At 44.3% G+C, this 25424-nt stretch overlaps 1 protein-coding gene and 1 long non-coding RNA gene across 6 annotated transcripts in view; one reads left to right on the forward strand and one right to left on the reverse strand.

Annotated features, from left to right (window-relative positions):
* znf512b (zinc finger protein 512B) overlaps window positions 1-14745 on the forward strand; it is a 73756-nt gene extending 59011 nt beyond the window's left edge. For all 4 annotated transcript variants that reach the window (XM_052481877.1, XM_052481876.1, XM_052481879.1 and 1 more), the window contains 8 exons: window positions 297-389; window positions 8431-8529; window positions 9069-9296; window positions 9415-9729; window positions 9854-9955; window positions 10148-10210; window positions 10304-10402; window positions 10854-14745. In XM_052481877.1, coding sequence (XP_052337837.1) covers window positions 297-389; window positions 8431-8529; window positions 9069-9296; window positions 9415-9729; window positions 9854-9955; window positions 10148-10210; window positions 10304-10402; window positions 10854-11228 — 1374 coding nt within the window. In that variant the 3' untranslated portion in view covers window positions 11229-14745. The remainder of the gene's footprint in view (window positions 1-296; window positions 390-8430; window positions 8530-9068; window positions 9297-9414; window positions 9730-9853; window positions 9956-10147; window positions 10211-10303; window positions 10403-10853) is intronic.
* LOC127912480 (uncharacterized) lies at window positions 14010-15248 on the reverse strand. Of its 2 annotated transcripts, none has more exons than XR_008082866.1 (5): window positions 15101-15248; window positions 14954-15051; window positions 14402-14548; window positions 14206-14303; window positions 14010-14156 (listed from the first exon to the last, which is right to left on the reverse strand). It is a non-coding gene; the product is annotated as an uncharacterized LOC127912480 (long non-coding RNA). The 2 variants fall into 2 exon arrangements; XR_008082867.1 differs by having other exon boundaries at window positions 14905-15051.
* Window positions 15249-25424: the final 10176 nt, after the last annotated feature.

Genomic DNA, 25424 nt, shown 5'->3' on the forward strand with positions numbered 1-25424 from the left:
GGTGGAATCCCCACATCAGCACAGGGGTCAGTCACTGTAAAACATCTTCCTCTTACAGATTCTTACAGATTCATCCATACGTGTGTCTTCATGAAAACGGCTACTTTCCACTTATTGGTCTTGATGATTACCTGACAAAGACCATTCTGGGTGAAATGGTTCTGTATCACTAGCTCACGCTGGGGGAACAGTGAGCAGAAATGCACTCTCTTTTCATAGGTTCTTTACTGTCATTGGATCCAAGAGGCTCTGATGAATAGGAATGACTGTGTGACCTTTGTCCTTTAACCCTGCAGCTCCAGGATGCCCTGAAGTGCCAGGAGTGCCACAAACAGTTTAGGTCCAAGGCCGGACTCAACTACCATACAATGGCTGAGCACAGCAGCAAGGTACACACACGCACACACACACACACACACACACACACACACACACACACACACACACACACACACACACACACACACACACACACACACACACACACACACACACACACACACTTTCCCTAAGTTGATTGATCTATTGATCCGCTGGTCAGAAACGATCCATTTTAAAAGTAACCCTGTGGGTTTCATCAACATGACAGTGGAGGGAACTCTGTTGTGGGTTCCCTTCAGACGTGAGGCATTGGTTTGGGATTGGGGGTGAAATGTCCTAATTGATTTCTATTGTTATGCTTTTTGGCATACCTGAAGTTCTGATTGATATGGCCGTTCTGAAAGCATGCACATTACATTCTGGTGCTGTCTCTCAGTAGAGAGGTTCATCAAGATATCAACATGGCCCTCACTCCTGCATTAGTGGAATGCTGCTCCAATTAAGTTTGTTGAATAATTCAAAACTACTATCTCAGAAAGTATCATCAAATATAAATGAGCAAACCTGTGTGTGTGTATTCCAGTCAGCCTTGCCATCATAGCTGATCATTTTAAATGATGCCCTCATTTGTGTTCAGTCCCTGCCTTTTGTCCCATGGTCATATTGGCTGCTCTCCATATCATTATTAGGAGAGAGTACAGTTTGTGTTTTAAAGCAGTGAACTTCCATTGTGTGTGTGTGTGTGTGTGTGAGTGTGTGTGTGTGTGTGTGTGTGTGTGTGTGTGTGTGTGTGTGTGTGTGTGTGTGTGTTTGTGTTGTTCTGCATTACCTGCAGAAGTGGCATCATTGCTAATCTGTACCCAGTGTGTGTCCTCTGGTCACATGGCTGAGCCACAGTGCAGTGTGGGAAAAGCCAGCAGGATGACAGAGACCTTGTTGTTGTACTGTGACACACCAGCTAACTCGTATTTTCTACTGTTTTAGAAACAAAGGTGCTATAACCAACAAGGGTTCTTCATCTCTCTCCATAGGATAACCTTTAGAAGAACGCTTTTTGGTTCCATGTAGAACCCTTTTCACATAGGGTTCTAGATGGAACCTAAATTAGTTCTACCTGCAACCAAAAAGGGTTATCCTATGGCGACAGCCGAAGAACCCTTTTGGAACCCTTTCTTTTACTAAGAGTGTATCTCCTCTCTCTCTCCAGTGCTCCCTCTCTAGTGCACTCTCTCTAGTGCTCCCTCTCTAGTGCACTCTCTCCAGTGCTCCCTCTCTAGTGCACTCTCTCTAGTGCTCCCTCTCTAGTGCACTCTCTCTAGTGCTCCCTCTCTAGTGTACTCTCTCCAGTGCTCCCTCTCTAGTGCACTCTCTCTAGTGCTCCCTCTCTAGTGCACTCTCTCTAGTGCTCCCTCTCTAGTGCACTCTCTCTAGTGCTCCCTCTCTAGTGCACTCTCTCTAGTGCTCCCTCTCTAGTGCACTCTCTCAAGTGCTTCCTCTCTAGTGCACTCTCTCTAGTGCTCCCTCTCTAGTGCACTCTCTCCAGTGCTCCCTCTCTAGTGTACTCTCTCCAGTGCACCCTCTCTAGTGCACTCTCTCTAGTGCTCCCTCTCTCTAGTGCTCTCTCTCTAGTGCTCACTCTCTCTAGTGCTCCCTCTCTCAAGTGCTCTCTCTCTCTCTAGTGCTCCCTCTCTCTAGTGCTCCCTCTCTCTAGTGCTCTCTCTCTCTCTCTAGTGCTCTCTCTCTCTCTTGTGCTCTCTCTCTCTCTAGTGCTCTCTCTCTCTCTAGTGCTCTCTCTCTCTCTCTAGTGCTCTCTCTCTCTCTCATTCTCTCTCTCTCTCTCTAGTACTCCCTCTCTCTCGTTCTCTCTCTAGTACTCTCTCTCTCTAGTGCTCTCTCTCTCTCTTGTGCTCTCTCTCTCTCTCTAGTGCTCTCTCTCTCTCTAGTGCTCTCTCTCTCTCTCTCTAGTGCTCTCTCTCTCTCATTCTCTCTCTCTAGTACTCCCTCTCTCTCGTTATCTCTCTTGTACTCTCCCTCTCTAGTGCACTCTCTCTAGTGCTCCCTCTCTAGTGCACTCTCTCCAGTGCTCCCTCTCTAGTGCACTCTCTCTAGTGCTCCCTCTCTAGTGCACTCTCTCTAGTGCTCCCTCTCTAGTGCACTCTCTCCAGTGCTCCCTCTCTAGTGCACTCTCTCTAGTGCTCCCTCTCTAGTGCACTCTCTCTAGTGCTCCCTCTCTAGTGCACTCTCTCTAGTGCACTCTCTCTTGCTCCCTCTCTCTAGTGCACTCTCTCTAGTGCTCCCTCTCTCTAGTGCACTCTCTCTAGTGCTCCCTCTCTCTCTCTAGTGCTCCCTCTCTCTAGTGCTCTCTCTCTAGTGCTCCCTCTCTCCAGTGCTCCCTCTCTCCAGTGCTCCCTCTCTAGTGCACTCTCTCTAGTGCTCCCTCTCTCTAGTGCTCACTCTCTCTAGTGCTCACTCTCTCTAGTGCTCCCTCTCTCAAGTGCTCTCTCTCTCTCTAGTGCTCCCTCTCTCTAGTGCTCCCTCTCTCTAGTGCTCTCTCTCTCTCTCTCTCTCTCTAGTGCTCTCTCTCTCTCTTGTGCTCTCTCTCTAGTGCTCTCTCTCTCTCTAGTGCTCTCTCTCTCTCTCTCTCGTGCTCTCTCTCTCATTCTCTCTCTCTCTAGTACTCCCTCTCTCTCATTCTCTCTCTAGTGCTCTCTCTCTCTTTTGCTCTCTCTTTCTCTAGTGCTCCCCCTCTCTCTACTGCTCCCCCGTCTCCAGTGCTTCCTGTCTCTCTCTAGTGTTCTCTCTCTCTCTCTCTCTAGTGCTCTCTCTCTCTCTAGTGCTCCCTCTCTCTCTAGTACTCTCTCTCTTGTGCTCCCTCTCTCTCTTGTTCTCTCTCTAGTACTCTCTCTCCCTCTCGTGCTCTCTTTCTCTCTCGTGCTCCCTCTCTCTCTCTGGTGCTCTCTCTCTCTAGTGCTCTCTCTTTCTCTCTCGTGCTCCCTCTTTCTCTCTAGTGCTCTCTCTCTCTCTAGTGCTCTCTCTCTCGTTCTCTCTCTCTAGTGCTCTCTCTCTGTCTAGTGCTCCCTCTCTCTCTTTCTCTCTCTTTCTCTTTCTCTAGTTCTCTCTCTAGTGCTCTCTCTCTCTCTCTAGTGCTCCCTCTCTCTCGTTCTCTCTCTCTAGTGCACCCTCTATCTCTTTCTCTCTCTTTCGTGCTCCCTCTCTCTCTCTAATGCTCTCTCTTTCTCTAGTGCTCTCTCTCTCCCTAGTGCTCCCTCTCTCTCTAGTACTCTCGCTCTCGTTCTCTCTCTAGTACTCTCTCTCGCTCTCGTTCTCTCTCTCTAGTACTCTCTCTCTCTTTCTCTCTCTCTTGTGCTCTCTCTCTCTTTCTCTCTCTCTCGTACTCCCCCTCTCTCTCTCTAGTGCTCTCTCTCTCTCTCTAGTACTCTCTCTCTCTCTTGTGCTCCCTCTCTCTCTCTCTCTACTCCTCTCTCTCATTCTCTCTCTAGTACTTCTCTCTCTTTCTCTCTCTCTCTAGTTAGTGGTCCCCTCTCTCTACTGCTCCTCTCTCTCAGTGCTTCCTCTCTCTCTCTAGTGTTCTCTCTCTCTCTCTCTCTCTCTCTCTCTCTCTCTAGTGCTCCCTCTCTCTCTTACTCTCTCTCTAGTACTCCCTTTCTCTCTTTCTATCTCTCTAGTACTCCCCCCTCTCTCTCTCTAGTGCCCCCTCTCTCTCTCTAGTGCTCCCTCTCTCTCTCTTGTGCTCCCTCTCTCTCTCTCGTTCTCTCTCTCTCGTTCTCTCTCTCTAGTACTCTCTCTCTCTCGTGCTCTCTCTCTCTCTCTCGTGCTCCCTCTCTCTCTCTCGTGCTCTCCCTCTATAGTGCTCTCTCTCTCTAGTGCTCTCTCTCTCTCGTGCTCCCTCTCTCTCTCGTGCTCTCTCTCTCTCTCTAGTACTCTCTCTCGTTCTCTCTCAATTAAATTCAATTCAAGGGCTTTATTGGCATGGGAAACATGTGTTAACATTGCCAAAGCAAGGGAGGTAGATAATATATAAAGTGAATATATAAAGTGAAATAAACAATAAAAATTAACAGTAAACATTACACATACAGAAGTTTCAAAACAATAAAGACATTACAAATGTCATATTATATATATACAGTGTTTTAACAATGTACAAATGGTTAAAGGACACAAGATAAAATAAATAAGCATAAATATGGGTTGTATTTACAATGGTGTTTGTTCTTCTCTCTCTAGTGCTCCCTCTATCTCTTTCTCTCTCTCTAGTGCTCCCTCTCTCTTTCTCTCTCTCTAGTGTTCTATCTCTCTCTTCCTCTCTCTATTTCTCTCGCTTTCTCTCCCTCTCTAGTTCTCTCTCTAGTGCTCTCTCTCTCTCGTTCTCTTTCGTGCTCCCTCTCTCTCTCTCTAGTGCTCTCTTTCTCCCTAGTGCTCCCTCTCTCTAGTACTCTCTCCCTTGTTCTCTCTCTCTAGTACTCTCTCTCTCTCTCTCTAGTGCCCCCTCTCTCTTTCTCTCTCTCTTGTGCTCCCTCTCTCTCTTTCTCTCTCTCTAGTACCCCCCCCCCTCTCTCTCTAGTGCTCCCTCTCTCTCTTTCTCTCTCTCTCTAGTGCTCTCTCTCTCTCTCTCTCTCTCTAGTGTTCCCTCTCTAGTAGTGCTCCCTCTTCTCTCTCTTCTCTCTCTGCTAGTACTCCCCTCTCTCTCTCTAGTGCTCCCTCTCTCTCTCTCTAGTGCTCCCTCTCTCTCTCTTGTCTCCTCTCTCTCTCTCTCTCTCTCTCTCTCTCTCTCTCTCTCTCTCTCTCTCTCTCTCTCTCTCTCTCTCTCTCTCTCTCTCTCGTGCTCCCTCTCTCTCTCTCTCTCTCTTACTTCCTCTCACACTCTCACAAAATGTCTGTCTTGCTCTTTCCTACTCTCTTTCTTTCTGTCTTTTTCAATATATATTTATCTTTCACTCTTTCTCCCCCCTCACTCTCACTCATGTCTGATAAAGGTTTTACAAATAATTGCTGGGGGTTTCTGTGTGTCCCCTGGTGGATCTAAGACTGGTGGGAGTGTGTTCTCCAGCCTCAGGGTCTGACTGACATGATTCACTTTGTTTTAGTGTGGGAATAACATGTATTCCTCTGAGTTGCAGTCTTATCCCCCTCTTTTCCCTCTCAGACTAGAGATGTATCTCAATAATCTCAAACGGCTTTCGCTCCTTCATCTGTACACTCTTAGAAAACATGTTTCCAAAAGGGTTCTTCAGCTGTCCCCATGTGTTCTACCTGGAACCCAAAAAGAGTTGTTCAAATGGTTCTCCTATAGGGACAGCCAGAACCCTTTTGGAAACATTTTTTTCTAAGAGTGTACAAATCTAAAAACATAATTGAAATGAAAGTGGAGGATGCCCACCAGGAATACAGATGATGGAAAAGAGACAAGGACAGAAAGCCAATGTAGACTATTGAGATGCACCTGAGAGTGTATCCACAGTTGCATTTTTAATCCAGAGAGTTGTTCTCTCAACATATTCACTGCCCTGATGTGTCGTCCCCTCCCCTGTCCTCTCTCTGGCTGTGCCTGCCCTGATGTGTCGTCCCCTCCCCTGTCCTCTCTCTGGCTGTGACAGCCCTGATGTGTCGTCCCCTCCCCTGTCCTCTCTCTGGCTGTGACAGCCCTGATGTGTCGTCCCCTCCCTGTCCTCTCTCTGGCTGTGACTGCCCTGATGTGTCCCCTCCCCTGTCTCTCTCTGGCTGTGACTGCCCTGATGTGTCCCCCCTCTCCCCTGTCCTCTCTCTGGCTGTGACTGCCCTGATGTGTCGTCCCTCCCCTGTCCTCTCTCTGGCTGTGACTGCCCTGATGTGTCATCCCCTCCCCTGTCCTCTCTCTGGCTGTGACTGCCCTGATGTGTCGTCCCCTCCCTGGCCTCTCTCTGGCTGTGACTGCCCTGATGTGTCGTCCCCTCCCCTGTCTCTCTCTGGCTGTGACTGCCCTGATGTGTCGTCCCCTCCCCTGTCCTCTCTCTGGCTGTGACTGCCCTGATGTGTCGTCCCCTCCCCTGTCCTCTCTCTGGCTGTGACTGCCCTGATGTGTCGTCCCCTCCCCTGTCCTCTCTCTGGCTGTGACTGCCCTGATGTGTCGTCCCCTCCCCTGTCCTCTCTCTGGCTGTGACTGCCCTGATGTGTCGTCCCCTCCCCTGTCCTCTCTCTGGCTGTGACTGCCCTGATGTGTCGTCCCCTCCCCTGTCCTCTCTCTGGCTGTGACTGCCCTGATGTGTCGTCCCCTCCCCTGTCCTCTCTCTGGCTGTGACTGCCCTGATGTGTCGTCCCCTCCCCTGTCCTCTCTCTGGCTGTGACTGCCCTGATGTGTCCCCTGTCCTCTCTCTGGCTGTGACTGCCCTGATGTGTCGTCCCCTCCCCTGGCCTCTCTCTGGCTGTGACTGCCCTGATGTGTCTCCCCTCCCTGTCCTCTCTCTGGCTGTGACTGCCCTGATGTGGGAATCCCCTGTCCTCCTCTGGCTTGCAGTCTTATCCCCCCTGTCCTCTCTCTGGCTGTGCCTAGAGATGTGTCAATCCCCTCCCCTGTCCTCTCTCTGGCTGTGCCTGCCCTGATGTGTCAAAAGGGTCCCCTCCTGTCCCCTCTGTCTGTGACTGCCCTGATGTTTCGTCCCTCCCCTGTCTCTCTCTGGCTGTGACTGCCCTGATGTGTCGTCCCTCCCCTGTTTTCTGGCTGTGACTGCCCTGATGTAAAAACATCCCCTGAAATCTCTGGCTGTGACTGCCCTGATGTGTCAGTCCCCTCCCCTGTCCTCTCTCTGGCTGTGACTGCCCTGATGTGTGAGAGGTCCCTCCCCTGTCATCTCTCTGGCTGTGACTGCCCTGATGTGTCGGCCCCTCCCCTGTCCTCTCTCTGGCTGTGCCTGCCCTGATGTGTCGTCCCCTCCCCTGTCCTCTCTCTGGCTGTGACTGCCCTGATGTGTCGGCCCCTCCCCTGTCCTCTCTCTGGCTGTGACTGCCCTGATGTGTCGGCCCCTCCCCTGTCCTCTCTCTGGCTGTGCCTGCCCTGATGTGTCGTCCCCTCCCCTGTCATCTCTCTGGCTGTGACTGCCCTGATGTGTCGTCCCCTCCCCTGTCATCTCTCTGGCTGTGCCTGCCCTGATGTGTCGTCCCCTCCCCTGTCATCTCTCTGGCTGTGACTGCCCTGATGTGTCGTCCCCTCCCCTGTCCTCTCTCTGGCTGTGCCTGCCCTGATGTGTCGTCCCCTCCCCTGTCATCTCTCTGGCTGTGACTGCCCTGATGTGTCGTCCCCTCCCCTGTCCTCTCTCTGGCTGTGCCTGCCCTGATGTGTCGTCCCCTCCCCTGTCCTCTCTCTGGCTGTGACTGCCCTGATGTGTTGTCCCCTCCCCTGTCCTCTCTCTGGCTGTGACAGCCCTGATGTGTCGTCCCCTCCCCTGTCCTCTCTCTGGCTGTGACAGCCCTGATGTGTTGTCCCCTCCCCTGTCCTCTCTCTGGCTGTGACAGCCCTGATGTGTCGTCCCCTCCCCTGTCCTCTCTCTGGCTGTGACAGCCCTGATGTGTCGTCCCCTCCCCTGTCCTCTCTCTGGCTGTGACAGCCCTGATGTGTCGTCCCCTCCCCTGTCCTCTCTCTGGCTGTGACTGCCCTGATGTGTCGTCCCCTCCCCTGTCCTCTCTCTGGCTGTGACAGCCCTGATGTGTCGTCCCCTCCCCTGTCCTCTCTCTGGCTGTGACAGCCCTGATGTGTCGTCCCCTCCCCTGTCCTCTCTCTGGCTGTGACAGCCCTGATGTGTCGTCCCCTCCCCTGTCCTCTCTCTGGCTGTGACAGCCCTGATGTGTCGTCCCCTCCCCTGTCCTCTCTCTGGCTGTGCTGTCAGCTGCTGTTTTTATCAGACATGTTTCTGGCACTGATAAACCCTTCGGTGAAAACATTAGTTTGACAGTTGTCATAAACATGTCTTGAGTAACGGCTTTGCCATGAAACCATTTAATGATCCTGGCACCGCCTGACGCCTGAGATGGAAAACACATTTTCCCGGTCTAGTTGGGGGGGGGGGGTTGAGGGGACACGACTCTGGTGCGACGCTGTGCTTGTTCCCCCTTCAGGCCTCGGGGAGCGAGGGCCAGACGGGGGACAGGCAGGAGGAGAGAGAGAGGCTGCGCAGAGTGCTCAAACAGATGGGACGAATCAAGTGTCCTAACGAGGTATGTGCTTCTTTTTCTCTATAATCCCACTTTCTCTCTCTCTCTTTTCTCTTTCTGCTGCACACCCCTCCATCTCCTTCTAATGCCCTCTCCCTCTTTATTTATTTATTTCTCTCTCTCCTCTCTCACTCCCTCCTTCCCTCTCTCTTTCTTGTCATTCTGCCCAAACACACATCAACACTCTGTTACCAATTACTCACACTAGAGTGCAGAGAAGAGAGAGGTGAAGAAACATGGCAGCTGAGACAGACATTCTCACTAACCTCTCTTCATCCATTCATGGGCATTTCATTTATTTCTTCCACTTCTAACTCACTCTTCTCTCATTCAACCACAAAAATGGTTGTCCACTTCTCTTGAGAACGCTAGTTTATGTCAGTGACACTATATGAAGTTAGATGAATATAACCTAGACATGTTTGTTAAACACAACCATACTCTGCTCCACTAACCTGATTTCCAGTCTAATGTGAATTTTCTATTTCTCCCATTTTCAATGTTGCACGCACACGTACGTGCACCCACCCACACACCCACAGGGCTGCTCGGCCCATTTCTCCAGTCTAATGGGGTACCAGTACCATCAGAAGCGCTGTGGCAGAGAGCTGTCAGAGGAGGACAAGCCTGTGTTTCTGTGTCAGCACTGTGGGAAGACCTACCGCTCCAAGGCTGGCAGAGACTACCACCTCCGCACTGAACACCGTACCCCCACCACCCCAAACACCACCAACATCAACGATACCAACAACACTAACGCCAGCAGAGGGGTAAGAGAGAGCACAAGTGTTCTCCTTTTATATGTTTATCTGTTGAGATTACACCCATAGTCGTTGGTTGAATCTCTGTGAATTCTCTCATTGGTCTGGGCTGTCCCTCCTCTTTCAGGTGAGCACAGAGGACTCCCAGACACAGCTTGGGGGAAGGAGGGAGCTGAACCACACGGAGAGAGAGAGGAAGGAAAAGGAGAAGTGGCAAGAGTTGTCTGCAGGTAGGGAGAAAGAGAGAGAGGAGGGGAGAGAGAGGGGTGGGGAGAGAGAGGGGCTGGGGGAGGACTTTGAGAGGACTCCCAGTGGTAGGGTGAGACGTCGGTCGGCCCAGGTAGCAGTGTTCCACCTGCAGGAGATAGCAGAGGATGAACTGACCAAGGACTGGGGAACCAAGCGCCGCATCAAAGATGACCTAGTACCGGACAGCAAGAGGGTAAGAGACAGACAGGTACACACACACACACACACACACACACACACACACACACACACACACACACACACACACACACACACACACACTGAACATCTTGTCCCTGTCTGTCCTCCTCCCCCAGTTGAACTACACTCGACCTGGCCTTCCCAAGTTCAGTCCCAAGCTGCTGGAGAGCTGGAAGAACGAGGTCAAAGAGAAGGGTTTCCTCTGCTGCTCAAACGGAGTAAGACCCTCTAGACGAAATGTTCTGTCCATTAAACACCTTTCAGACTAATCCAGTTTTTTTTCCCCAGTTGCTTTTACACATTCCAGCGCTGTCAATCAATTCTGAGCTCTACGGGCTCTAAAAATTATCATTTTATACGCACAGTTGACTATGTTGGTATCTGTTGTTATTGTTCCTCTCTGTTTCTAGAGCTGTGAAGCTGTTTACTCCAGTGTGTCTGGGCTCAAAGCTCATCTAGCCAACTGTAACCAGGTAGGACCATCAGGACCAGGTTAAGTTAAATGGATGAGGTTTAGGGACAACTTGTACCTACAACTGACTGAGGTGTGTTTCTGTATGCTTCAGGCAGGGGGCGACGCAGGGAAGTACACCTGCTTATTGTGTCAGAAGGAATTCAGCTCAGAAAGTGGTGTCAAGTACCACATCAGCAAGACACATTCACAGGTGAGACTTACATACATAAACCCTCACAGGTCTGATATACACCTTGAAGTATATGAAACAGACCCACTCACAGATAACGCATTCACTCATTTAGAAACACATGTTAAAACACACAGGTCGATGTCATACACACATGCAGTAACAGAACGTTTTCCCTCATTATTATCATACGTTACATTATCATACATTAAATGATCAAATGTTACATTATCATACGTTACATTATCATACATTAAATGATCAAATGTTACATTATCATACGTTACATTATCATACATTAAATGATCAAATGTTACATTATCATACGTTACATTATCATACATTAAATGATCAAATGTTACATTATCATACGTTACATTATCATACGTTACATTATCATACGTTACATTATCATACATTAAATGATCAAATGTTACATTATCATACGTTACATTATCATACATTCGTACAGAACTGGTTCCGAGCCTCTAGCCATGTGGTGCCCAGCAGCAGCAAGAGCAAACCGGCAGAAAATAAAGAGTTTGAGAAAAAGGAGGTTAAGAACGGTGCCACCACAGGAAAGAAGAGAGGCCGCAAGCCCAAAGAGCACCCCCCTCAGGCCACCCCTCTCCAAACAAAGACTCCTTTCAGTTCCACCCAAATCTCATCCTCCACCCCCACCCCGAACCCAAGTTCAGCCGCCACCCCGAACACGGCCCAAGTCCAGCACCAAGCCCAGTCCCCGACAGAGAGGGTGAACCTGGAGACCCCGACATTTAACAGACAGCCCAACCCCCCTACCACAAGGAAGGGAAAGACCAAGAGGGTTTCCCCTCCCTCAGAGTAGATCTGCTTTCACTAACCCAGGAGCCAGAGAGGATGCTATCTCTCTGACGTGCCATCCACATTACGCCAGTAAGCTCAAAGACGCTATGGACGACACGAGGACTGGGGGACAGCGAACAAAACTAAAAATAACCATAGAGACATGAAAACAATTAGATCATGCTTTTGATTTGACTCTGATCTTTGTGTTTTAACCCTATACTGTATAAGGTGTATGTGTCTACTGGTATATGCTGATGTAACAGTTCATTTTTTTCTCCATTCCATTTCTAAGCATCATTTCAGTTAAGCTATTCACAACAGGGATTAATTGTAATCAAAGTTCAAATCCAACTCAATATATAAATAGCATTTTCTAAACAAAAGTCATATTTCAATAGAATTTTGCATAATTCCCTATACATGTCTGTAGATTCATGTTGTGCTTGAGAGATTTTTTAAAGGATATTCTATTAGCATGGTGAGGTAATTTACTGCTAGTGATTTTTCAATGGATATACTGTACTGTGTATATATACAATATCTATATCTATATATCTATATACTCAAAGCAATGACGTCATCCATAGTTTTTTCAAGGCAGGAAGGTCAAATTTGCATTTTGTTGTTTTCCACTTTGGCGTCTTAAGTTAGTTTTTCATTGTGGCAGCTGAATGCCGAAGTAGAGATCTTTTTTTCATCAGTCTGCTTCAGTGCAATACACTCATTGTGTTTTGGCCCAGAGTACACACTGTTACGCATAAATCAAACTCTTTCTTCTGTTATTATGCTGTTCAAGTATTTATAGTCATTTTGTTCATTTCAAATTTACACTGAAATGGGGGATTTATTTTTTATTTTACATATGATATGAGATTTTATCAATTTTTGAGACAGTAATTATACCTTGGGGCACAAGAGTATGATTGAGGATGTTTACGCAAACATTTCTAAACTAAAATCTGTATCTACACCAAGCAATGTAAACGGCATATTCACAAAGTTTGAAGATGAAAAAATGTTGTTGAATATATGTTTCCACTGCTTTTGTTGCTAATTATGGACTAAATGCTGAATCAGAGGGAAAGTATTTGACCAGAGTTGCACCATTGCAGCACAATCAAATGAGTTGTCACCATTTTGGAGATTGAAGTCCAAATTGAGGATGATCTGGAAAAATCTACTTGCTCTTGTTTGAATGAAATAATTCAGAAAAGGGAGTGGCATATGTCTTTTTTATAGAAAATTGAAGTCAGTTTGAAAATAATATTTTATGAAACGAAAAAGAAATCCTGCAAATATAGTTTCTAAAAACACTTGTCTTGCACTAACCCTAACCCTTCCCTCCCTTCCCCTGTTGTGTCTTTCTGCACTTGAAGAGCACTGCTAATCTTTTCCCCCAACATTAATGCTCCTGAAGAGGCTGCCCTTAGACACAGATCTAGGAACCAGCCTGCCCTCCCTAAATTCTAACCTTAACCATTATGGGCAAAGACACAAAACTGGCCATAGGTCCGTGTCTAAGGGGCAGTTTCACCCTACTCAAACCTTAACCCCCTATATGGGGGGTTGTAACCAGGACTAAAAAAGAACCCGAGTGGTGTCCAAAAAGAAGTACTTTTAGTCCTCTGTGACCCGCATTCTAACCAGATTCAATGACAAATGGGAAACTAACAGGGCCACCTGTCTAACTCAGAATCCTAACAAAGCCATAAATGATCCTCAGAAATGCAAAACATTTAGGCTGTTTTACCAGTCATAACTGTTTTATTGTAAAATGAATTAAGTCTAAATTAAATGTCTTTAATTTATGAAAAATACTAGCATGTGCAATCAGAGAATTTTAAGATGTTATCTATGTAATAATTACTTAAAGTAGATACTTGAATTCACACAAAACAAATGACGTAATTTGATTGAAATAAAACCCCTAAAATCTTTCATTTATATTTATATCAATAGAGCAGAATAGCTTGCTCTCAAAGCTACAGATCTATTTTATAATCACGTGTGTATATTATCTAGTTAATATGATAGCAAGGGGAGTTTGTAAAAAGTGAATGGTTATATGGTGCAATTTAATCAGTCTGCTTGTTCATCCAGCACAGTTTTTCCTAAAATTGTCCTAAAATTGTACTTTGCATTATGTCCAAATACAGATACTTAACTCATACCATAATGTAATATTAACCCTTGTGCTGACATTTTGTGTTCCTCAAGTTAGGATTCAGCCCAATATCACCATTGCAATTGAATTAGATTTTGTAGATGTCAGCCTACATTGCTTTAATCGATAATGGTCTATTTGGGGATGATAGGAATTCTCAAAGGGATAGTGTGAGATTTGGGCAATCAAGTCAGATGAACTCATGGATACCATTTCATGTCTCTGCGTCCAGTTTGAAGGAAGTTCAAGGTATTTTCTGGAGCGATTGTTAATGACTGGAAGTCTATGGGATCAGCTAGCTTAATTGCAAAAATCTCTCACTATCCCTTTCACGAAGGACTGGGTGTAGGCTACATCCCGTACATTGCATTACGATGAAATACCTACCGTATTGTTATATTCACATTTGATAGATGAACAACAGAGGTTAGATAGACAAGCACTGACGGTACCTTGCGCTTTTCAAATCCAGTTGTTCAGACCTTGGCCCTTGGCTCTCATCTAGTGACTGGCTTGTGTGTATAGGGAGAATGAGAACCGTGGCTCTCATCTAGTGACTGGCTTGTGTGTATAGGGAGAATGAGCACCGTGGCTCTCATCTAGTGACTGGCTTGTGTGTATAGGGAGAATGAGAACCGTGGCTCTCGTCTAGTGACTGGCTTGTGTGTATAGGGAGAATGAGAACCGTGGCTCTCGTCTAGTGACTGGCTTGTGTGTATAGGGAGAATGAGAACCGTGGCTCTCGTCTAGTGACTGGCTTGTGTGTATAGGGAGAATGAGAACCTTGGCTCTCGTCTAGTGACTGGCTTGTGTGTATAGGGAGAATGAGAACCGTGGCTCTCGTCTAGTGACTGGCTTGTGTGTATAGGGAGAATGAGAACCGTGGCTCTCGTCTAGTGACTGGCTTGTGTGTATAGGGAGAATGAGCACCTTGGCTCTCATCTAGTGACTGGCTTGTGTGTATAGGGTGAATGAGAACCTTGACTCTCATCTAGTGACTGGCTTGTGTGTATAGGGAGAATGAGAACCTTGGCTCTCATCTAGTGACTGGCTTGTGTGTATAGGGAGAATGAGAACCGTGGCTCTCGTCTAGTGACTGGCTTGTGTGTATAGGGAGAATGAGAACCTTGGCTCTCGTCTAGTGACTGGCTTGTGTGTATAGGGAGAATGAGCACCTTGGCTCTCATCTAGTGACTGGCTTGTGTGTATAGGGAGAATGAGCACCGTGGCTCTCGTCTAGTGACTGGCTTGTGTGTATAGGGAGAATGAGCACCGTGGCTCTCATCTAGTGACTGGCTTGTGTGTATAGGGAGAATGAGAACCGTGGCTCTCATCTAGTGACTGGCTTGTGTGTATAGGGAGAATGAGCACCGTGGCTCTCGTCTAGTGACTGGCTTGTGTGTATAGGGAGAATGAGAACCGTGGCTAGTGACTGGCTTGTGTGTCTAGTGACTGGCTTGTGTGTATAGGGAGAATGAGAACCTTGGCTCTCATCTAGTGACTGGCTTGTGTGTATAGGGAGAATGAGCACCGTGGCTCTCGTCTAGTGACTGGCTTGTGTGTATAGGGAGAATGAGCACCGTGGCTCTCATCTAGTGACTGGCTTGTGTGTATAGGGAGAATGAGAACCGTGGCTCTCATCTAGTGACTGGCTTGTGTGTATAGGGAGAATGAGCACCTTGGCTCTCATCTAGTGACTGGCTTGTGTGTATAGGGAGAATGAGAACCGTGGCTCTCATCTAGTGACTGGCTTGTGTATATAGGGAGAATGAGAACCATGGCTGGAGTTCAGTTATAGAACATGCATCCTCACAAAGGCTTTGCAGAAACATTCTACAGGCTACATATGAATTCCAACCCTTTATTATGAGAGGATGTTAAGAACAGTTAGTAGTTGGGTGTGGAGTTTTGGCACAGTATCAATTATGAGTTGCTTGTTGATTTGTTTGATTTTTATGTCATATTGACTGCTATTGTTTACCTGACAAGCTTTGGTGTTTGCAATATAATAGTTTAGCACTGCTTACCATTGTGGATATTATTATATACTTTATTTGACCCTTTACTACCTGTCTTCCTAGATGATGTGGGAAACACATATCCCACAGTTTGAGCTAATGTAGAATACAGCAGCAACTGCAACAATATGTTTAGAGAGTACAGCAATACACCATATTTTGTCGGTCACATTGGCTTGCTAATGTTTTGATATCCAGTGTAATTGACACATTTAATGGCTAATTTATTTCACCTACCCTATCCCTTTGTTTGTTTGCTTAAGAATTTTCTTTTCTCAGTGACATCAAAAAAAGAAGAAAAAAATTAAACAAAAAAGTTGAAGTGGAAGTCCATCAAATGTGATGGTCTGTGTTGAAATACACTGTTTAACGTGTTTGACGATGCACATTTCATTTAGCTCTTCGGAACACATAGGCACACATATGGAGAATGTTCAGTTGTCGATATCTGAGGGTGAACAAGGAGGCGTGTGTGTGTGTTTGTTTTTAGTGCACTTACTATCCAATGAAATAGGCTTGAATTAGGAGTGTTGTCTCCAGAGCTTTTTAGTGGTCTGGACTGTGTGTGGTTTGACTTTTGTATCTGGGCATAGGCTAAGGTGTCTTCCCTTTTTCACTAAATGCTATTTCCCCCTTTAATGTTTTATCTTACAAACATTCACAATCTCAAACGGCTTCAGATTACTCTTTGTTTTGAAAATGGACCATTATAGAGAGGATACAAAATGATTGGTTATGTTGAGAACAATACCTATGATGTTTTTCCTGTTTTCTATGTTGAAGTTGTTCATATCTGAAGCTATATCCTAACTAGGTAGGCACCACACCTCTCAATCTGGTCTGTTACAATTTTTCAAAATTGTTGTATTACCTGTGCATTATTATCCCTCAAATAATGAATAAAAATGTTGTTGACTAAGTTTGACAGTTGCCATATATAATACATGCTGTTAATCGTGTGAATGGTTGGTAGCCTATGTGACCTGACAATTATTGGAGCTGATACAATGGATTTTAAACGTTCACATTTTATTATCATAAATAGCATATAGCCTAGTTACGTGACTTTAGATTTTATTGATTTATTATTTGAACCACATGACATAGTGTCACTATATATAATAATATATAAAGTGTAACAATTGAATAACCTCTTCCAGTAACACGTGGCCCTGACACGTTTGAGTCCCTGCCACTATATCGGCTGGAGTAAGGCCCTGTGTAAATGTATTACCGTATATGAACTTTACATCATGTTGCGGTATAAATCGACGGAACGCCATGAGAGGCACTTTGGGACTACGAGTCCTTTTTGGGAGGTTGTGCTCACGAAAATCTATTTTTGCCATTTGCCAAAGAAACTACAAGACCCAGAATGCAATTTTCTAAGCCCCCTCTACACTGTTGACTATCAAATACGGGAAGAGCAATGTCTACGGTGTGCTGAGAAGGAAGGGTCTCAAAGATGGAGTGCGGAGAGAATTCTTCTTCGCTGTCTAATTCCAACAGGTATTTCACTTGGTTTGGGGATTGACTGTGGCGACAAGAAGTGAACTATACAATCTGTTTTTGTTTGACGGTTGATTTTCGTGACAATCTGCATCCTTGGTGAACGTGAACCTACGTTCTGACCTCATGGTTACAAAGGAAGCGCGAGTGCAGTCAGTTCAGAAAGCATCAGTACACTGTATCAGTTATGGAAGCGAGGAAGTTTCATTGTAGCAAAGCACGGTCTGTCGATATAGATACAGAAAGCACAAGGTTCGGTTCATTCTTTCATTATAGGCCATCATCACGAAGGCTTCATACCTTGCCGTCGTGCGTAATGGTGATTTTTGACAGCAGTCCGACATTTATAACCCTTTAATAACTAAACGAATAGTGCTAGTTTTCTATAGGTGGACTTCACTGCGCATGTGTTCCCAAAATAATCCAGGCACAAACCGTTAAAAAATACCCTTAATATAATGGAGCATGCTTTTCAACTTTTGTAATGTGCTAATTGTTTTCGACTATATTAGCTCATAAACACTATGGAATTGGCCTCATTATTATTTTTGTTTACTTAATTTGTAGATATTGTAACACCCTAAATGAGGAGGTTAAATGCAATAATGAGATGTTTGATACTTTGTGGTCACTGCAACCAGAGACAACATATCAGCTTCTGAAGAGAATTTGAATGTTCGTGAAGAACTATTAACATATTTAAATGGCATCAATATTTACACTCCAATATCTTCAGCAGTGATATTCTTATCTGTTACACAGGTCCAATATCCTGACTGACAAAAATCACATTTGTGAAATGCCCAACACAGTTTTGTGTTATAATGTTCAACAGTGCAAAATTGCTTCCTTGACTCTAGTGAATGTTCTCTGAAAAACAGAATGTCAGAGAAATCCAATCAAATGTTATTGGTCACATACACATGATTAGCAGATGTTAATGCGAGTGTAGCGAAATGCTATTACTCACTGAAGATTTGAGTCCACACCCCTATCATTGATGTTTTACCTGTTGTAAACCACACGAGGGTGTTCTTACATTAGCCTAGTTCATACCAATGATGTATATAAACCCTGGATTGCTGATACTTTGTTTTGGCCATGGCGAGGCTTTGAAGCCACTGGTCGGCCATATTGGCACTCCTCAGAAAAGTAGTCCTCCATAGGAATGAAATTATACAGTATTTACATTACATGTACAGTGCATTCTGAGAGTATTCAGACCCCTTGACTTTTTCCACAGTTTGTTACGCTACAGCCTTATTCTAAAATGTATTCAAAAATAATTGTATCATCAATCTACACACAATACCGCATAATCTAACTGCCTGTAGCTCTGGTCCAGAAGCAAGGATATGCATATGCTTGGTATCATTTGAAAGAAAACACTGAAGTTTGTGTAAATGTGAATTGAATGTAGCACAATAGATCTGGTTTAGATAGGGGGGCGGCAGGGTAGCCTAGTGGTTAGAGCGTTGGACTAGTAACCGAAAGGTTGCAAGTTCAAATCCTCGAGCTGACAAGGTACAAATCTGTCGTTCTGCCCCTGAACAGGCAGTTAACCCACTGTTCCTAGGCCGTCATTGAAAATAAGAATTTGTTCTGAACTGACTTGCCTAGTAAAATAAAGGTAAAACATTTTTTAAAAATTTGATAATACAATGAAAAAAAAACATATATATTTTTTATTGTTGTATCATCATCTTTAAAATGAACAGGATAAAACAAACATTCAGATAGGATGATGCGGACAATTTCAGTGACAAATATAAGAGTGCAACAGCACTTGTGCAAAGTTTCAGAATGATAACTTCCAAAATGAGTGTGCTACATGACATTTATCATGAAGTCACCCAGGTGTCCCACACAAGTAGCCCAAATGTACCCAAGTGGCCAAATTGTTGAAGGTATACATTTTGAAACAAATAACTATATACAAAATGTCAAAATGGTATTCTAAAAAAATGGGGAAAAATATATACATTTACAAAATAACATGGGTAACTATTTACACACTTTCAATATTTGGAAGACCCTCAGTCCTCTATCAAATCAAATGTATTTATATAGCCCTTTGTACATCAGCTAATATCTCAAAGTGCTGTACAGAAACCCAGCCTAAAACCCCAAATAGCAAGCAATGCAGGTGTAGAAGCATGGTGGCTAGGAAATTCCCTAGAAAGGCCAAAACCTAGGAAGAAACCTAGAGAGGAACCAGGCTATGACGGGTGGCCAGTCCTCTTCTGGCTGTGCCGGGTGGAGATTATAACAGAACATGGCCGAGATTTTCAAACATTCATAGATGACCAGCAGGGTCAAATAATAATAATCACAGTAGTTGTAGAGGATGCAACAGGACAGCACCTTAAGAGTAAATATGAACAGTTTAGGGTTCCATAGCCGCAGGCAGAACAGTTGAAACTGGAACAGCAGCAAGGCCAGGTGGACTGGGGACAGCAAGGAGTCATCATGCCAGGTAGTCCTGACGCATGGTCCTAGGGCTCAGGTCCTCCGAGAGAGAGAAAGAGAGAATTAGAGAGAGCATACTTAAATTTACACAGGACACCAGATAAGACAGAAGTACTCCAGATATAACAAACTGACCCTAGCCCCCCGACACATAAACTACTGCAGCATAAATACTGGAGGCTGAGACAGGAGGGGTCAGGAGACACTGTGGCCCCATCCGATGAGACCCCCGTACAGGGCCAAACAGGAAGGATATAATATAACATCACCCACTTTGCCAAAGCTCTACACAATATTGTGCTGCTAAGGTATAATAAACAGATATATATATAGTACAAGGAACATAAGGTTGAATATATTATTATAGACCTGCTACATCTACTGTCTCTTTTATATTATGACATTTCAGCTAGATCTACTGTCTCTATTATATTATGACAGACCAGCTAGATCTACTGTGTTTATTATATTACAACAGACCAGCTGTATCTACTGTCTCCATTTCACTTTGGCCATTGTTGTGGGCCTGCCCTCCCCTCAACAGCCTCAAATAGGCTATTTCATTTCACAATTAATATTTTATATTATTAATTTCAAACAAGGGCATTAGCATGAGAAGAATTTACCAGTCCAAAACGGTGACATTGTTCCTCTTCTGCAGGCACTTTACAGATTATACACAGTGGCTACAACGGTGTCCTCTCCGTTCCAAAAATATTCCTCCACTTGGGAATCGCTAAATGAATCGTCCTACAATCTCTGTCTCACTTTTCCGATCAACTTCTTCAAAAATTGTGTGTACATCTGTATATCTAGACTTAGATTGAGGTTTCCCTGACTTAGTCGCCATACTGATTGATATATAAACAGCTGAATCTGCGCGTTTATCAAAACAACGCTGTGCGTAAAATACGTAGCTCCTTCCGGAATAAAACTTCAATAGCGAATGACTCTCTTTACGCTGGAGTTTACGACATGGGTTGGTCTTCCAACACACAACCATTGCATATTGCCGCTTACCTCAGCTCATTGGCTATATCCCCAGCTAGATTTCAAGACGATCAGTGGTCATTGGGTTAAAATACAGTCAATCAACGAGACAGTGGTCATATAATTGGTGCACAATGAGCTCTACACTTGTTGTCTTCCAATCGTTTTTTTTTTTCGGGTCAATACGTCCCGCGAAATGACCCATTAATTTTGGTTGTGTTACAAACAAACAGTTGATTGCAAGGAAACCAAACATGACTGGATAAAGTCAGGTATAGTCTGTGTATTTACGCCGGATGTTTAGTCGAAAATTGAATGACACGAAATTCAACGAGATAAGCTTTCACAAAATGGATTTAACCGAACAAAAGACCATTCATTGTGTAACAATGAGCCTTGGGATTGCAAACCGAGCAAGATCTTCAAAGGTAAACAATTTATTTCAATGCAATCTGTGATTTTGTTACGCAAGTGCTGGTTGAACAAGTAGTTTGATATGGCGGTCTGTGCTCAGATAATCGCATCGTATTCTTTCGCAGTAAATCCTTTTTTAAGTCTGACAACGCAGTTGGATTAGCAAGATTCTAGGCTTTTGAAGCATGTGAGACACTTGTATTTTCAGGAATGTTTAATATGACTATTTGTGGCGAACACCGTATGTTGTCTGATTCAAACCCGTATCCGATATCGGTAGATCAGAGAAGTTAAATGGAAGAGTTTTGGAACCACCAAGACTCTTCCTAGAGCTGGCCACATGGCCAAACTGCGCAATCGGGGGAGAAGGGCCTTGGTCAGGGAGGTGACCAAGAACCTGATGGTCACTTTAACAGAGCTCCAGAGTTCCTCTGTGGAGATGGGATAACCTTCCAGAAGGGCAACCATCTCTGCAGCACTCCACCGATCAGGTCTTTATGGTAGAGTGGCCACACGGAAGCCACATTAGTAAATGCATTTCTATATCTTCCAAAATATTTTTTACAACGGTGGGGGAGTGCCAAGATGGAAGCACGGTGGCTTCAAAACAGCGCCCCCCTGTTAGTCATCTAGTGTATATATATATAAAGCATTGGTTCATACCCTTTGCTGATAACTACAGTGTAATATCACATGTAATCTCGGTTAACCCTGAACTAAAATCGTGCGTAATATGGTCAGTCAGATGCTCAATTACGTTTACGTAGTCTGTTCATAAGAAATTATATCATATGTAATACGTGAGCCAGTCAGTATGATTTCCCAGTCATTATTTCATTGAGCACACATGGTTTAATAAAGTTAAAGACTTTTTATAGGCTTTCTAACAAATCAGACCTGTCAATTTACTATAGTGTGTAGGCCTATACCACACTTTTAGTTTAGTGAACATATTTGCATAATGTTCAAATATTTGCATTGACCACAAGCTATTTTTCCCTCTTTCTTTCCAAGTTTGAAGTTTTATAATTATTTTGTAAGGAAAACTCAAAAAAATATATTTTGGTATTTGTTTCATTAGTCCATTGTTGACACAGTCCCAAAATGTTTTGATTGTCAGCAATCAAGTTTTCAAGATATATAACTTTCAAAATACAGAAATCATCCCCATATGATGCAGAATGCAACATAATATGATGCAACATGCATTATACAGGGATCATTTCTGTATTTTGAAAGTTACATATCTTGAAAACTTGATTGCTGACAAGGAAAAATTGTTGGGGCTGTCTTTTGTCAAACTAACAAAGGACTAATGAAGCAAATACCAAAATATAGTATTTGGGTTGAGTTTTCCTTTAACAGAACAGTTAATAAAGTTAATAAATGTATAGCTAATGAGATTAAAATCACCATATTGGATTAACTGACAAATGGGTAGTACACATTTAGCAGTTCTATTGTTATACGTAGTTCCATCTTGTCACCTTTCATTATAGTCCTTTTGCCTTCTGACTGTGCACTTTATGTTCCAGCCCAGTACTAAGACAACCCATTACATTTATCAACAACTTTAATTGTCAAGTCCTTGATTAGTTGAATCAGGTGTGTTACTGTTGGCCTGGAACAAAAGCCTGCACCCCCTAGGAGACCCCAGGATCAAGATTGAAAATCAATGGTGGGGTTTGGTGGAAAACCTAAAGTAAGCTACACCACAGTATTAGGGCTATTTACTCAATAGCACCAGGGTATTAACCCTATTTACTCAATAGCACCAGGGTATTAACCCTATTTACTCAATAGCACCAGGGTATTAACCCTATTTACTCAATAGCACCAGGGTATTAACCCTATTTACTCAATAGCACCAGGGTATCGACCTTATTTACTCAATAGCACCAGCATATCAACCCTATTTACTCAATAGCACCAGGGTATCAACCCTATTTACTCAATAGCACCAGGGTATCGACCTTATTTACTCAATAGCACCAGGGTATCAACCCTATTTACTCAATAGCACCAGGGTATTAACGCTATTTACTCAATAGCACCAGGGTATCGACCTTATTTACTCAATAGCACCAGGGTATCAACCCTATTTACTCAATAGCACCAGGGTATTATCCCTATTTACTCAATAGCACCAGGGTATCAACCCTATTTACTCAATAGCACCAGGGTATTAACGCTATTTACTCAATAGCACCAGGGTATCAACCCTATTTACTCAATAGCACCAGGGTATCAACCCTATTTACTCAATAGCACCAGGGTATTAACGCTATTTACTCAATAGCACCAGGGTATTAACGCTATTTACTCAATAGCACCAGGTTATTAACGCTATTTACTCAATAGCACCAGGGTATTAACGCTATTTACTCAATAGCACCAGGGTATTAACCCTATTTACTCAATAGCACCAGGGTATTAACCCTATTTACTCAATAGCACCAGGGTATTAACGCTATTTACTCAATAGCACCAGGGTATCAACCCTATTTACTCAATAGCACCAGGGTATCAACCCTATTTACTCAATAGCACCAGGGTATCAACCCTATTTACTCAATAGCACCAGGGTATTAACGCTATTTACTCAATAGCACCAGGGTATTAACCCTATTTACTCAATAGCACCAGGGTATTAACCCTATTTACTCAATAGCACCAGGGTATTAACGCTATTTACTCAATAGCACCAGGGTATTAACCCTATTTACTCAATAGCACCAGGATATCAACCCTATTTACTCAATAGCACCAGGGTATCAACCCTATTTACTCAATAGCACCAGGGTATTAACCCTATTTACTCAATAGCACCAGGGTATCAACCCTATTTACTCAATAGCACCAGGGTATCAACCCTATTTACTCAATAGCATCAGGGTATCAACCCTATTTACTCAATAGCATCAGGTTATCAACCCTATTTACTCAATAGCATCAGGGTATCAACCCTATTTACTCAATAGCACCAGGGTATCGACCTGATTTACTCAATAGCACCAGGGTATCAACCCTATTTACTCAATAGCACCAGCATATCAACCCTATTTACTCAATAGCATCAGGGTAACAACCCTATTTACTCAATAGCACCAGAGTATCAACCCTATTTACTCAATAGCACCAGCATATCAACCCTATTTACTCAATAGCACCAGGGTATCGACCTTATTTACTCAATAGCATCAGGTTATCAACCCTATTTACTCAATAGCATCAGGGTAACAACCCTATTTACTCAATAGCACCAGGGTATTAGGCCAACGGCAATTTACTCAACACTACCGTGGTATTTCAGAACCTTCACCTGGGATTATATCCCCTGTGGTGATCTCTGTTACCATAGAGAGTAATGCTACAAATCGTTATAGTAACCAGTTTAGCGACTTTGTTTTGACTCTGCTACTTTAACAGTGAGTAGTGTGTACTGTAGTGGGACACACCTGCTTCTCTGACTACAGCTGTCCTTGACAGAGTACCTAGAAGTTTCCATAAACACTGATACAGGGTCATGTATGTATCCATTCCCCCTAATGGTTAAGGTTAGAATTGTGGTAGGATAATATAATCTTAGGTCTGTTGTTAGGTGCAATTTCCGTATTGCGATTCTGTGAACACAGTCATTTACATGGGTTACTGGCTGTGGCATTTCCACGTTTGCTTGTGTTTCATAGAAAACAAACAGGAATCCTGAGGTTTGTGTGAGCGAAGTGTTTACCTACAGTAAGACTGGGCAGCGTGCATGTGTTTGTGTTCAGGGCCACTCCTTACTTGCAGCTGACAGACAGAGTGCAGCGTTTCATCATGCTATTTATTCCCCACTTGTCTCTGAATGCAGTGCGTGTGTTTCACGTTTCATGTTGTACAGGATACACGTGGTATATACTGTCCAATGAAAGGCTTATTTACAGGTTCCTTTTCGACAATGCAACAACAATAATACATAATAAAATAAAATAAGAGGAACATAAAGTAAATGGCTCAGTAGAATAGAATAAACATGTTTCTATTCATGAATGTACTGTATATGTGTGGATGTGTGTGTGTCTGTGTTGGTGTGTGTATGTCTGTGTGGGTGTGTGTGTGTCTGTGTGGGTGGGTGGGTGAGTGAGTGCATGTGTGCTAAGGTGCGGAGAATCAGAGCACGTGCTCAGTCCAGTTTAAGTATTCAGTAGTCTGATGGCTTGTAGATATTGGGTCTGGAATGGAGAGTAAACCCCGTCCCTTTCCGTATGTGTGCCATTGGTTGGAACAGGCAGCGAGTCTCCAGTATAGCGCCATCTGAGGGGGCAATGACGCCCCCTCGTGGATTTGAAGAAATAGGTCATTTTTATTTTATCTCCACCACTCTTGACAACTTTGTGTCTGAATGTGGCGGAGGGACATATTTTATCGAACTCAAACGTGGAATACACAAACCACTTGAAACCTGAAAACAATCTGGTTGAAACAATGTTTGTGAAGTACCCAAATTTGACATGCCCCTTGAAGGTACTGTTGTCACCATGGGTGTTTGGGGCTTTTGGCAAGGGAGGACCCAAACTCGTGCCATTCCCCATCCCTGAGATAGGTGCACGGCGGCAGTCTCAGTACCATCCCCTGGAAGTTGGGTGGCGCTTGTGCCAGGCACAATGCG

This window comes from Oncorhynchus keta, chromosome 27, assembly GCF_023373465.1.
Source record: "Oncorhynchus keta strain PuntledgeMale-10-30-2019 chromosome 27, Oket_V2, whole genome shotgun sequence".
Taxonomy (NCBI): domain Eukaryota; kingdom Metazoa; phylum Chordata; class Actinopteri; order Salmoniformes; family Salmonidae; genus Oncorhynchus; species Oncorhynchus keta.